The sequence below is a fragment of the Halictus rubicundus genome, chromosome 6 (assembly GCF_050948215.1).
Source record: "Halictus rubicundus isolate RS-2024b chromosome 6, iyHalRubi1_principal, whole genome shotgun sequence".
NCBI lineage: Eukaryota > Metazoa > Arthropoda > Insecta > Hymenoptera > Halictidae > Halictus > Halictus rubicundus.
The window spans coordinates 19,304,868-19,318,062 of record NC_135154.1 but is presented as its reverse complement, the minus strand read 5'-3'; the positions used below and the strand labels follow the sequence as shown (position 1 = coordinate 19,318,062).

The following is a 13,195-nucleotide window of genomic DNA, read 5'->3' as shown; positions in this document are numbered from 1 at the left end:
GACGGGAATATAGTATAACAGGTATCGAGCTGTTGCCGAGATTCTATCAAACTTTCGGAATGGACTCGGTGAACCACAACGGGCCGCGCGACGCGACGGACTGCGCGAGAACTTGTCGATTGGGCGACACTCTTCTGTTTGGCGTGGCTTGCAAATCTTCAGGCGCGATAAATCGCGCTCCCCGAGTGGTTAATTGAGCCCCCGTCCGGAAAACTGGATCTGGCAAAAGGCCAAAGGCGCAACAATGATCATCCCCTCGCATACGAGCACATTTTTCGAGTTACCAGCTGCGGGAAGAATCCTCTTGCAATTTTTTGGCAAACTAATAATGGTGTGCATTAATTGAAAAAAAAAAGCAAGAGCTAAATAGTAATTCCTTCCCTGCTGTATCGACTTTAATAAATTGATGTTCTTCGATCAATTTTAATCTGTTCACTGCTTCAAAGGGCGCTTATCTATATTTGTCATGAATGCACATATCACATATCACAAGAACAAAATGAGAGAACGTGTCAATAATTGTAGAAGGGTTCGAATCGTCCCCATGTAGTCAGCAAATTTCTACCCTACGGCAAAAACAGAGTAGTCAAACAAATCCCTTGATTGAACGTTATTACCTCGCCTACGCGAATTTCCAATCGATTTCGAGTCATATGCATATAAAGTCGTATTTGCATACAAACACACTGCACCCTCCGTCCACTGTGAAATCTGAATTGAGTTTTCGTTACGCGAAACCCTTTCCTGTAAACGATATCCTGGTATAATCGAAGTTGAAACTGATACTTTCATTATAAATTCCTGCGCTCTTAAATCAGGTTCATCAAACGAGCACATGTTTAAACCGATTACATCAGCGGGTAATTAAATGCACAACAGGTGGTATAAGCTCGGTTGTTTAATTAACCGCGATGGGTTCGGATCGGGACGCTCGAAAGCTGTAAATAATTCCTTAATCGTGACTGCATCCGATCGTTTGTCACGCTTTGGCATCATTGATTTCCGGTCACGCGTTCCGGCTGACTTCGCGAGCATCGTGTATTTATTAGGTGTGCTAATTGATTCGGTCTTTCTTTGTGTAGCTGTACGCAATTAAGTGTGTTCATTAAATTTTGCAGGCAACTAACAGAGGATTCAATACAATGGAACTATCAATTATTATCTTTTTTACTTTCTCAAGTGTTTTAAAAAAATAACAATTGATAAGCTCAAGGATCTAGAACTGAAAAAATAATTCACACAAGAAAGAATTTACTAGCTTCGCCCATTAAACTAATTTTGACATTTTAATTCGTCAATGATGTTCACTAACATCTAGAAACTTTTCATTTGCTTTTCAATTTTACAAATGATTCGTTCAGATTGTGTTTATTTTAGGGTTACGAATCAATTTGTACGTTTGGTGCATTGAGACAGATTTTTGGAAGTTACCAGCTCGAAATACTTGCCAGCAGTCTCCCGGTTATCCGTTGAAACTTTTACGGGCTTGATTGTCCATTGTTTGTTTCACCGGCGGAACTAAGTGGCTTCAAAATTCGCATAAATCCCGTCGGCGCGGGAGGGAACAACCCCTTAAGAAGCTTTATTCTCGAGTCCCACTCTTTGAGAATTAACCAGAGTGCCATGAAACGTTCTTAACGGTTCATTCTTTATTAAAACGTGCCGAGCGGTCCGGGCGGGTATATAAAATTGAAGCTAAAAGCGCCGTGTGACGAATACGCTTTCGCGTCGAGTGGACCGTAAACGCTTGTAATATTTATTCCGCCATTTTCCATAAAATATACCCAATCAAATATCAGTGTAAATCGACGTAAAATAAAATGAGATTACATAAATTAATCTATACTGTATTTCAGTCACATTACCGACAAAATTAGGCGAAAAATGGTTTCACGTGCCTCAACTTCTCGTCCTTATATGAGAATATTTTTCGCTGGGAAAGGAAAGGCTGTGAACCCTTGGCCCTTAAATTGCACAATTTATATTTGCCTTGAAGAGACCTGTACAACAGACAGATTTCTTGGATGACCCTGTTCAATTCTACTTTAATCATCCGCACGGTAGTTTCAAATAAATTGGCACATATCGTGGAATTCTTTAAATTGCATAAAAATTTCCTACGTTTTTTCTATTTTAAACAAGGCTGTAGATTGGATAGACTACTTGAATCACGCCGTGGAATCCCGAAGCGGGCGATTAAGGCACCGCATTCGTTCGGCCTGCACTCTAAAGCCAGACAAAGGGCGGTCGTTGTTCCCCCGGACGCCGGTTCGCAAGTTAATTCGGATGAACGATAAAACCTCGGCATACTCGGACGCGTCACGCTAATCCGTTGCATAAATTCTGCTAGTAGGGCCAGGGGTGGGTCGTGTCCATTTCGCCGAGTAGCTACGATAAAACTGCGGCGGCACGATCGAAAGTGCATTGCGGTTGTACGTGATGACCGGTCGATGTATTCCTGCCTGGATGGCTGCTTATCGTCGTTTAACTACATGAAAACATGGGTTCGAACGACTCTTGTAATCACTTAGGCAAACTGCACTTGCCACAATCTTGGAAAAGGGACGACAAAATTGTATATTGCAATCTAAACATTGGAGGGAGAAAAAAATCAAACTAGCATAAAATTGCCTAGTCTCTATTTGTCATCTCCGCGCGTTAGATGCGACCATTTCGATTCGGGATGAAAGTAAAGATGGTAGGAGGCGGGACTAAGAGACTTTGAACAGTGATGGGGATGCTGGACTCTGCATAGTAAATTTGAATGCGTTAAATGCGTTTAAATAACAAAATGTATAAAATGAATTTGACTATGTGCAAATTAATTGTGAGATTATGAACGTCACATATCTGTGACGAAGGGAACGAACGCGTTAAACAGTGATGAAGCTATTAGATTCTAAAGAATGATGAAGTTATTAGACTCTTTACAGCCAAGAACATTTTGATTCGAATCAATGAAGGATCTTTCGTACGTTCAATCAGATTGTACTTCTTTAGCAAACCAACTTGCCATTTCTGCACAGTATCAGAAGGTTTTGCCTTCCAGGGACTCATTCCCTAGGCAATCAGCGGCGGACAATTAAAAATGCGAAACACCAAGCGCCGATTTATCGTGGTAATGAAGGCTGACCCGCAAAACGTCGCAGCCGAGACCCACGCGTCGCGTTCCTTCCCTCCATTCGGGAATGATGCCGCTGATTTTTTCGCTCCGCGGAATACAAACAACGAGATTTCCCGGTTCGTTACGCGTACCGCTCTGCATACGAGAGATTCCGGAAATATTTCCACGGTCTTCGTCTCACACTCAAAGGATTCACGACGTTGGTTGGATCTGAGGATTTTGACTGGTCAAGGTCGGTCCAGCTTCTCTGGGAACCGTCGCGTCGGTTTCATGCTTGACCCCAGAGTTTTCTCCGGAGAGGTTTTTACCTTTCTCTTGAAAACCGGCGAGCGGACAAATTACTCCCAGCTGTGTAATTTACTTTCATTGCTTCAGTCTTGACAGTTAAAAAATATTTAGTGACGCTGTTGCCGCGCTTTTAATCCCTGTGAACTCGAAACTATAATCTTATGTTTTTTGTTTTTTTTTTTTTTTTTTTTTGTACAATAATACAGGACAATCTCAACACTCTCCTCAATTTGTTAAAAATATTCGAAGACACTTTCACTTCATGATTAAGTTTTTCAAGTTCATCGAAGACGAAATAAACTACATTTTTGCGAAATAATGCAGGAACGTCTCAACATAAAAATTCCCAACAAATGCAAACGAGCTAAACGTACCCTCCTCGCGCAATTAAAACATGCCTGTGCAGTCCCGTGTCGATTAGAACTGCAATTTATCGACCTGCATGCTTCCCTCCTCTTGAATTACAAGTACCGTGCTCGTATTATTCTACGCTGATAAAACGCGTGTAACACAATTAGAATGGGTAACCGTTGCGATTATCGAAGCGTTCCAAACCAATTCTCCCCAAATTAAGAACAGGCAGCAGGGCTCGCTAGAAGATGATAGGTCGCGATGAATTCATCGAATAATTCACCTAACGAGTTCTCTTCCTCGTTGCGGTTCGTCAAATAACGTTTATTACGCGAGTGGATTCACAGATCAGAAGGCGTTATTCCATTTCCGGGTGGAACGGCCGCGAGTTTTCCCATTCCTTTTGTCGGCTTGATTTATCGCCGCCCTTACACTCGCGTGTACTACCAACCGAGGGTCTTCTTCTCCTGTGTACAGTGCTGTTCCCTTGACTGATAGTCGGCTCCGCACCGCCAAAGGTAAAGGATGTTCCCTAAGCCTCACACGTTCCTGGCATCCACGATTCCCGGCTTCCTGTCTGTCCCTCTTCCGCCACCCCCTCGACTTTAACCATATTTCTTCGTTTCCTCGGTAGCTTCGGGCCTGGGGAACGAAAACGATGGCACTTTCTCCGCCCCACCGCGCCCCTCCCGACTCACACCCCCCGAAAACCTGTCCCCTCGATCTTGATATCGAACGGAACGGCCGCGGATCCCCTATGCTTTTTTTGCTGAAACGATATTGAATCTTTTTTCGAGAGATTCGCATTCTCATTGGCAATTTTTCTCTTGAATGATACTTTCTTCCCCCTTGACGAGGTGGAGTGTGTTAGGTCCGACGATGAGCGACACGCGGACCATTGAGCATGGTGAAGCATCGTGTGGTGCCTGCTGCTGCATACCTTGCAACTAATGTTGGACTTGCAATGCTGTAATACATGACGGCCACAACAATTGGCACAGAGATGTTTAGCCTTCACGATGGCTCACCGTGCCGACACTGACAACTCCCTAAACTTGCGGCACATGACGATGTTGCTCCAGTGTGGTCATAGCTTTAAAAACCAATGATTTCGGACTGTAATTGTCCAAGATAGGACTCCCAGTATCTACTGTCCTAGTAATTAGCTTTAACCTCGGCGCGCTCGTCCGTAACTCTGTCTCCCAGGGACGGCGCGCCTAGCCGCGGATGACACAAAAGCCGCTATAGTGGCGTTACCGTTCAAACTGATACTTTCCACGGAAGCCGCGATAGTGGCGTACCGTTCAAACTGATGCTATCCCCGGAAGCCGCTATGTATAGTGGCGTACAGCGCTTAAGAGGTTAAGAAAGAACGCTAAACGAGGGAATAAATTGCGAATCCGTCTGAAAACATCTCAGGGAACGAGAAGAGCGCGTTATGGAAAGTTATAACGAAGCATCGGGGACCTGGTAAAATCTGATTGTTGGTAAATTGCGAACCGAGCGCTGATGGTCTCGCGCAACTGGCGCGAGGACATCCGGCGGACAATCCCCGGCGAAACGTAACAATTTATCAAGCTTGCTTCCTCTCTCTCTCTCTCTCTTCCACTATCTCTCGTCGCGCACCGATCGCAGTGATAACGATCCCGAGACGCTAACGACGCTAATCATTTTTGCTTGCAGAGACCGAAGTCGAGTCGCCCCGTTTCACTGGTTCCGGTTGGCTGTCGTTCCCCGCCCTGAAGGTTGCCTACAAGCACGTCGAAATAAAATTGGAATTCCGGCCGGAGGCATATGACGGTATCCTGCTGCTCGCTACGGAGAAGGACGATCTTCAGGGTGACTTCATGGCCTTGATACTGTATCGCGGCTTCGTCGAATTCAGGTAACGATGCCACGTCATAAACCAACGCGACTTAAAGCTACTGACTAGGCGGAATTGTCACTCGGAATTGGGGCAGCGGCCTCTTAAGGGTCGCGCAACGCGAATTCTCTATTGGCGAAGCGGCTCGCTCTTTCATCCTCGAACCGAGCGAGAGAGAATTTGTTTGGTAAAGCCTCGCGCAAGTGTGTCGAATTTTGGCTTGCAAAATCCTTTCTCTTTGAAGCGCTTACAAGTTAAGCACTCCTATATGGAAATTCGGAAAATTGTGAAACTTTTAGGGTACGTAGGGCATACATACACAGCTGTCTGTAATGCGATTTTATTTCTCTGTCGAAATTCGTACCGAAGGACTAAAATTTTGTCTTTTCATTTTATTTTAGTAACTTTTCCGTGAAATAACTTTGATTCGAAGGGTTAATTTTCATCCTCCGGGATGAATTTTTAAAATGGAAAAAATTGTGTAATATACACTTGTATATGCTTTACATATGTACATCACCAAAGTTTCATAATTTCTTGCATTTCTGTGTTGGTGATCCTCCCTCGTCAATATTCGAGTGAAATATAAGGAAATATTATTTCTTTAAAAATTAATTTTACTCGGCTAGAATAGCTTTCTGCTGCTCTTCTTTCAGCAAATATCCTACAAATAACAAGTGGAAACAGAAGGAAGGATTTTCCAGGAAACGATTTCAGACGAATAGATTTCAAAGCTTATTCTATAAGATTAAATTCCTTAATGAGTATAACAAATAGGATGGAATATTAGACTTACTTAAGTAGTTCGAGGATGAAATTTTACGGCTTTCCGTAAGTTCATTCCGGCAATAACTTTTCATGGAGTCAACAGAAATTTACTAGTTTTCCGGGGATATAGGCGCTAACAAATTCACTGAATTCTTTATAAATCACTTCCAGCTTGCTCATAATTTAGGGATCCATGAATTTACCTGCGTTACAGGCGCAGTCGTATTTTCTCTCTAAGGCGATTAATTCTTAAAGAATGTTTCTTCGTGTAATAATTTTCGGTAACTCGTCGGGATGCGCTGCGATTCGAGAATTCACCGTTTCTAGTGCGAATTCGTGAAACTAACTTATCAAGCTCGTAACACTCGCTTCGTACACAGGAAATTCTATAAATTAATTCAACTATTCGTAGGCTGCATTTGTGTTAAAATTGAAATTCTAAATTCAAAAATACATACATAAACATAAAGCATAATTGTACACGGTATACAGCAAAATATCAGCGTTAGAACCAGATTAAGGAAAGCGTGTTTCATCAAGGATTAAATTCGGTGTTCGATTGAATCGTCAAGTAAGAGAAACAAAACGGGATTTTCCACGAGCTTTCACTCCTAAATAGTAGCCAGTCGAGATTAATACGTTTCCCAAACTGCTATTAATGCGAGCAGGCGCCATTACATCGACCTTCGACCTTCGAAATCCGTGCAGCGATTAAATCCTCGTCGTTCGCCGAGGAACAAACGGAATCGACAATCGGCTTGGCAAATGGGGATTCGCCTAAAACCGTAGGCGATGTCCGATCGATCGGAACGATATAACGAGGGGCCCAGTGTTTGCAGCAAACCGTGGCCGAATTATGTCAGGAAACTTTCCTCAACTTCCGGCAATAATCGAAGTTTCTCGCGCCGAACTTCATTGGCCCATTAGCGGCGGGACATCAAAGGATCCGGCGCGAAACCGCGATTTACTTAAATTTACCGCGATACACGGTCCCCGTCTACACGAGGGGAATGGGCGACGCGATCGGCAAACTCTGATGGAAACTCGGCTGAAGGACGTGTTCGATTCTCGGAACTCGTCTCGACACCGGCGACGGTTAATTTCCATCGGCGGGACCATGTCTCGCGGGAGTGCACTATTTGCTCGGAGCTCGATTTCGATTTAAATTTCCCGAATTCGGTCCGGCATGATTTCCATTCGTTATGTTACCGACGGAAAAATTGCGTTCACCATTTTATCCCGCTGCGTTTCAACCCGGTGTTCGGCAAGAGAATAGTTCCAACGCGGGAGTATATTTCCTGATTTTTATTTTCTCTTTTTTTCGATCCGTCCTCGCCGAATAAAAATACTTGAAGGCTGAATATGATCGCTGGACGTGTATATTGTATTCTACCATTTTTCCATTTCGTCTACCTCGATTCAAAATTTTAGTGCGACCCGTACAGTCCATTCGGTCTACGTATATTTAAATATTGGACTGGAGAAAATATCTTTGCCGATAGAAATTTTCTCCGACAAACGACTCGAACGAAGGTCCTGAATTTGTGCTGGTGAATTATAATACGCAGCTCAAAATGAATTCTTCCGCGCGTCCCAAGGGAGCTAGCCTTGATACCGCTATAAAGTATCGCGTAAATGAACTTGGTCGACAGTGTATAGTTTCCTAACAGGGGCAGCGGAAACTTTTCCGTGAAACTTTTACGGGACACTTTAGTCCGATAGCGTACCGGCGGGACTTTGACGCGGCCATTAATTAAGAATTCCACCCGGGAACTAATTTTTCGTTTACAGTTTAATAACCCATAACTGCCGGCACGCTGACAGGTGATTTAAACACAACACCTCCGAATAGGACAGTGCTCTAGAGGTCTAGACGTTAAACTACTATTCCCCCGTTTATTTCAATCACTAAATCTCTGGAACTTGTTGCACTGTTTATCGATTCATGCATGCCAGTAATGCCAGTTAGCTTACAAATTGCATAAACATCGGCAGTCCAATCATAACTATTTTATTAATTGTCCGAAGACGTTATGCTTGGTCATCGATCTTTTAAAATAATTCTTGAAAAATTAGGAGCGGCGTTTTTGTGTTTTGTGGGTCTGAGATGACCCAGCAGAACCTTCTTTCTGACTGTCAATTATAATGGTTAAATATTTTTAATCCGAATCCTAATAATCTTGTATAATTGTAATAGATCCAGGACACAGTGACACTGACAAAAGAAAGTTAGTATCAGTTATTGCAAAATGATCGCCAAGCAATGCGTACTCGATAGCTATTAACGAATCTGTCGCACGATTCAAGCAGAAGCCGAAGAACGAATGAAAAGTTCCAAAAGAGCATTATCTTCTGAATGAGATCCGATAGGAAATTTTGTACAGAGTATGGAATGCTCGTGGCTAATGAGGATAATCGTGTCGGTGCATTGTGATCCGGTAAGGCATTACACGGGAAATTTGTTCAAACACAGGGATACGTAGTTAATTACCGAGATGACCCAGATGAGGCGATCGAAACGCGATCTCCATAGAAACTCGCGGCTCGAATTGTTGGTGTAACTAATTGAATGCTGCCTGGATAATCGTTCATTGTTCCTCGGCGTCGTTTCCATGATTCATTAACCGAACGCTAAACGATTGGCAGAGATATTTATCGTTCTGTTATGCAGAACGATCGCGAACTACCCACAGGAATGACTTAAGTACCCGGAATAATATATCCGGAAATAAATGCGGTGAATCGAAATAGAGTATACTACAAAACACCGATCGTTAGCGTATGATCGGGAAACGAGTATCACCACCAAATTCATAAAACAAAAGGACCATTGAAATATTTCGACACACTCCAAGGTCCGCAAAAATCAAGTCTCAATGAAAAGTTTTTAATTCAACCGTTCACTTTCCTCCGAAAAAATTCCAAAGATGGAGATTGGTCACAAAGGTTTTCAGAAGTTAGTCTCTAGAAGATCAAAGCTCAGATGAGTCTTTTGAGGTTCCTAAATCAGCGATCTTAGGACTAACTTGTGCCGATAATTATCCTAATACGCGCACAGCAGAGTCATTAGTCATCCAAGTTGTCAGATAAGCGTCCTTTCTCTCTACCGAAACATTGAAAACTCCGAACGGAACCAAAATCTGAAGCGAGTGGCTGCGAAAGGATTGCATCTTCGTCATCCTGCTGCCATAATACTAGTTACCGTTCATTTTCAACGCCGGAACGAAATCTCTGGCCGAGTTTTCCCACTTAGCTATCCAATCTGAGTAGCCTTTTCTTCGGCATAAGCCGCGCATTTCCACGAGGAGAGCACTCTGTCTGCCTCTCCTCTCCGCGGAGAATCACTTTCACGTAGACCGATGTCCGCGTTATGGTTGTATCCTCGGCCGACCGGATGTTTCGAGCGGAAATAATATCCAGAGAGCCACGGATCGAAGAGAAATAGAAATTCTGGCCTGGAACCCAGCCAAAAGATACTGTTAAAAGAACCGTGGCCGTTCTGTCGCTGCCCTCCTCTTTCGTTCATTCCCGATCGAGTATCGAACTACACGGTCTCGGAAGACGATGTTTAACCTCGGACCTCTTCGACCATTGGCTCGAAAAAAGAGAGAGAACCGGAAGCCTTTTCCATTTGGTCAGCAAGCAATAGATGGTCGATTTGATTCTGGAGTTAGCATTCATTTTAACATTTTCATTTCCCGATCGGACTGCGGATCTTTATGCAAAATAAAAATATCTTGTATCGATCGCAAGGAACAGGAGTTCGAAATAAATTGACTTCGTCCCCTAAAGATCTTAATAAATTCTAAGGAATATTATGATGTTCTTTAACTCTTTCAATGTTGTTGTCACTGTTTTCTTTATTTCACTTAGGCATTTTTGTAAGAAATACATAAAATCCGCCAAATACATAGACGCGATCTAATATTTTTTATTTACTCTATAATTTACTTATTCAACAAAATGTCTTTGGGTATACGGGGTGTCTCAGCTAACTCGACCATATAAAATATCTGTTTATTATAAAGTATTGTTTTTTATGATAGATGAAAATTTCAGAGGAAAACATTAGTTGGTTCAGAGAAGCAAATATTATGATAGGCAAAAAAGTTTGTTGAAGGTTATATTTTTTGAGATTCCAAAATATATCATTCCATTTAGAAAAACTTGGATCACCTTCAAATCTCAAAAAGTATACCCTTGAACAAATTTTTTTCCCTATCATAATATTTGCTTCTCTGAACCAACGAATGTTTTTCTCTGAAATTCTCTTCTATCATAAAAAAACAAGCGAGATATTTTAGATGGTCGAGTTAGGTGAGACACCTGTATATTGTAAAAAATGACGAAACGTTAGGATAGACACGTTATTTTTATAATATATTATTACTATTCTTATTTCTCGGGGTATCTTCTTTAGAAGTTCACGTTGAGAAGAACGTCCCATCACGTCCCGGACGTCACGTTCTGTCCCTTTTGGATTTCGATAGGATTCCTTTTGTCCTTTGCGTTCTACAAAAGGCAGAGGGATTTCAGACGCTGCGCTCATTATCGAATCTGCAATTGTCGTTGGTTTCTCGCAGCCTGCGCTTTAGTAAGCCTTGGTACGTGACTTTATTCCAGTCGCGTTGTGTATGATCGACGTCGTGGAAATGTCAAGTGCTGTTACAGCCTGGCGTTGCGATTGCGGAAAAGTGCGACTGAAAAAAGGTCAGGGTCGCATCTTGCAATATGCTCCCGGGAGCTCTTAATTATTTCGCTCGGTCTCCCCGAAAAATGGGTCTCCCTTGTGGAACTGAACAGCTTTGGAGCTGCGTAATTTCAACGCTGTGACACCAATGTAACAGCTGCTGCATTCCGCAAGTCCAAAATGTCCTTGCAATCTCCCTTTTCGAAGTGCTGACTGCCAAATGTTCACCGAAATTTAAAACCTATTTGTATCAAGAAATACCGTGTGCTAAAGTTAGGTTAAAATTTATGAGATGTAGAAGGGTTGCAAGTGTATCATTAGAAATTTTGTTTTCCCTATTAGATGTATTTCCTGAAATTTCGCATGCACAAAGATCTGCAATTCTCCTTCATCGGATTAATGAAGAGGCGATTGGAATCGAACCGCACATGTACAAGCAGAATGGGATGGATGAATTTAAATTTTCGGCGGCACTGTATTTGGTAATAAGCTGCGCAGTTAATCGACAGCAGAACATTACAAATATTTACAGTATCTAAATCTGTTCCCATGCATACATCAGTTGGACTCCGGCTCCAGCCGTGTGGAGTCAGTTCTCGTGGGTATCAGTCGTGTATAGTTTGTATGGTGGTGTAGCTAGTGATGGTGTGTAGTTAGTGTATAAAAAATAATAAGAAGAAGTGTGACATAATTTAAATAATGTCTAAAAATATAAATAATTTGAAAAGAAAGTATTGTTGGGCTACGGAGGAAGAGCCACCCCATAAGAAACAGAAGATAGACGATGTACATGTTATAAGTGTACTACTAGAAAACCTTAAGTTATTTGAAGGTACGGTGCTCTTCTTTTACTATTGTAAGAGACTTTTTTACTGTTGTCACTTAGAACAAAACGTCCCGTCGAAAAACAAAACGCTATCGCCAATCGAGTGACATCGACGCGGCTCGAAAGCTGACCCAGAAAAATCCCTTTGAGCAAAATTTCAACCCCCTCTCTTGCCCGTGAGGGTAGTTACAGGGTAAATTAGATTTCGCGCTTTTCCGCGCATTTCCACACTCTGATGTTCCTAAAATTCTGAAAAAATGTGGCATATTTTGGATCCTAAGACAGATTTTTGAGAATTTTTTCAGATTTTTTTCTTGCAAACTGTGGTCGCAAAAAATGAAAAACCTCAAAAAAATCGGCAAAATGTACATTTCTCAAAAATATGAAAACATGCTATTTTGCTGTTTATTGCCCCGATAAAGTACCATAACAGGCAGTGTCGTCAATTTTTTTTAGATTTTTTGTTGTGGGCACTTTTTGTAAATACAAGAAAAACCAAATTTTTTTCTCCGTTTCTGCAATTAGGAGGAAAGTTACACTTGTTGGTTTTATCGCAGGTATATATTAAGTCATTTTAAACATTATTACATTGAAACAAGTAAGTGTTTGACCTAAGAAATGTTTTAAGAGAAAAAATGGATTGTATTTTATGCAGTATATACCAGAATGTTCGTAACGTTTACAACATCGATTAGGGCGTCGGACTACGGAGCGGATTCAAAATATGCCACATTTTTTCAGAATTTGAGGGAGCATCAGAGTGTGGAAAATGCGTGGAAAAGCGCGAAATCTAATTTACCCTGTAACTACCCTCACGGGCAAGATAGGGGGTTGAAATTTTGCTCAGAGGGGTTTTTCTGGGTCAGCTTTCGAATGGTTAATTACTCATTGAAATACCTGTAAGTGCAGTTTTGACCATCTTAATCGGCTAGGCCCTTTCATTTAATCAAAAATTGTTACTAAATCATGCTAAAAAATTGTCTCTTCTTAAATTTTCTCTGTCCTGCGACCAACAATCTTCTTGTCATTGTAATAAATAGACAGCGAATCTTTATGTAAAATGAAAATTTTCTACCTGAATTGCAACAATCTAGAGTGAAATAAACATTTATTTGCCTTCTTAATATGATTAATAGGTTGAAAGTAATATAACAGTATTTTTATAAATGCATAAAATCCGCTCTCTAGTAATAAGACAATTGTTGATATTCAAAGTAAAATTTCGAAAATACCTGGCTCTCTGCCGAGCAACTTAAGAAATCAGGGGAATCGAACTAAAATTCT

At 41.7% G+C, this 13,195-nt stretch overlaps 1 protein-coding gene across 1 annotated transcript in view; it reads left to right on the top strand.

The window, feature by feature from the left end:
* Window positions 1–13,195, top strand: part of LOC143354813 (pikachurin) — a 294,755-nt gene that overhangs the window by 209,955 nt on the left and 71,605 nt on the right. Inside the window, exon 5 of the mRNA XM_076789159.1 lies at window positions 5,447–5,648. Within this exon, the coding sequence (XP_076645274.1) occupies window positions 5,447–5,648 (202 nt within the window). The remainder of the gene's footprint in view (window positions 1–5,446; window positions 5,649–13,195) is intronic.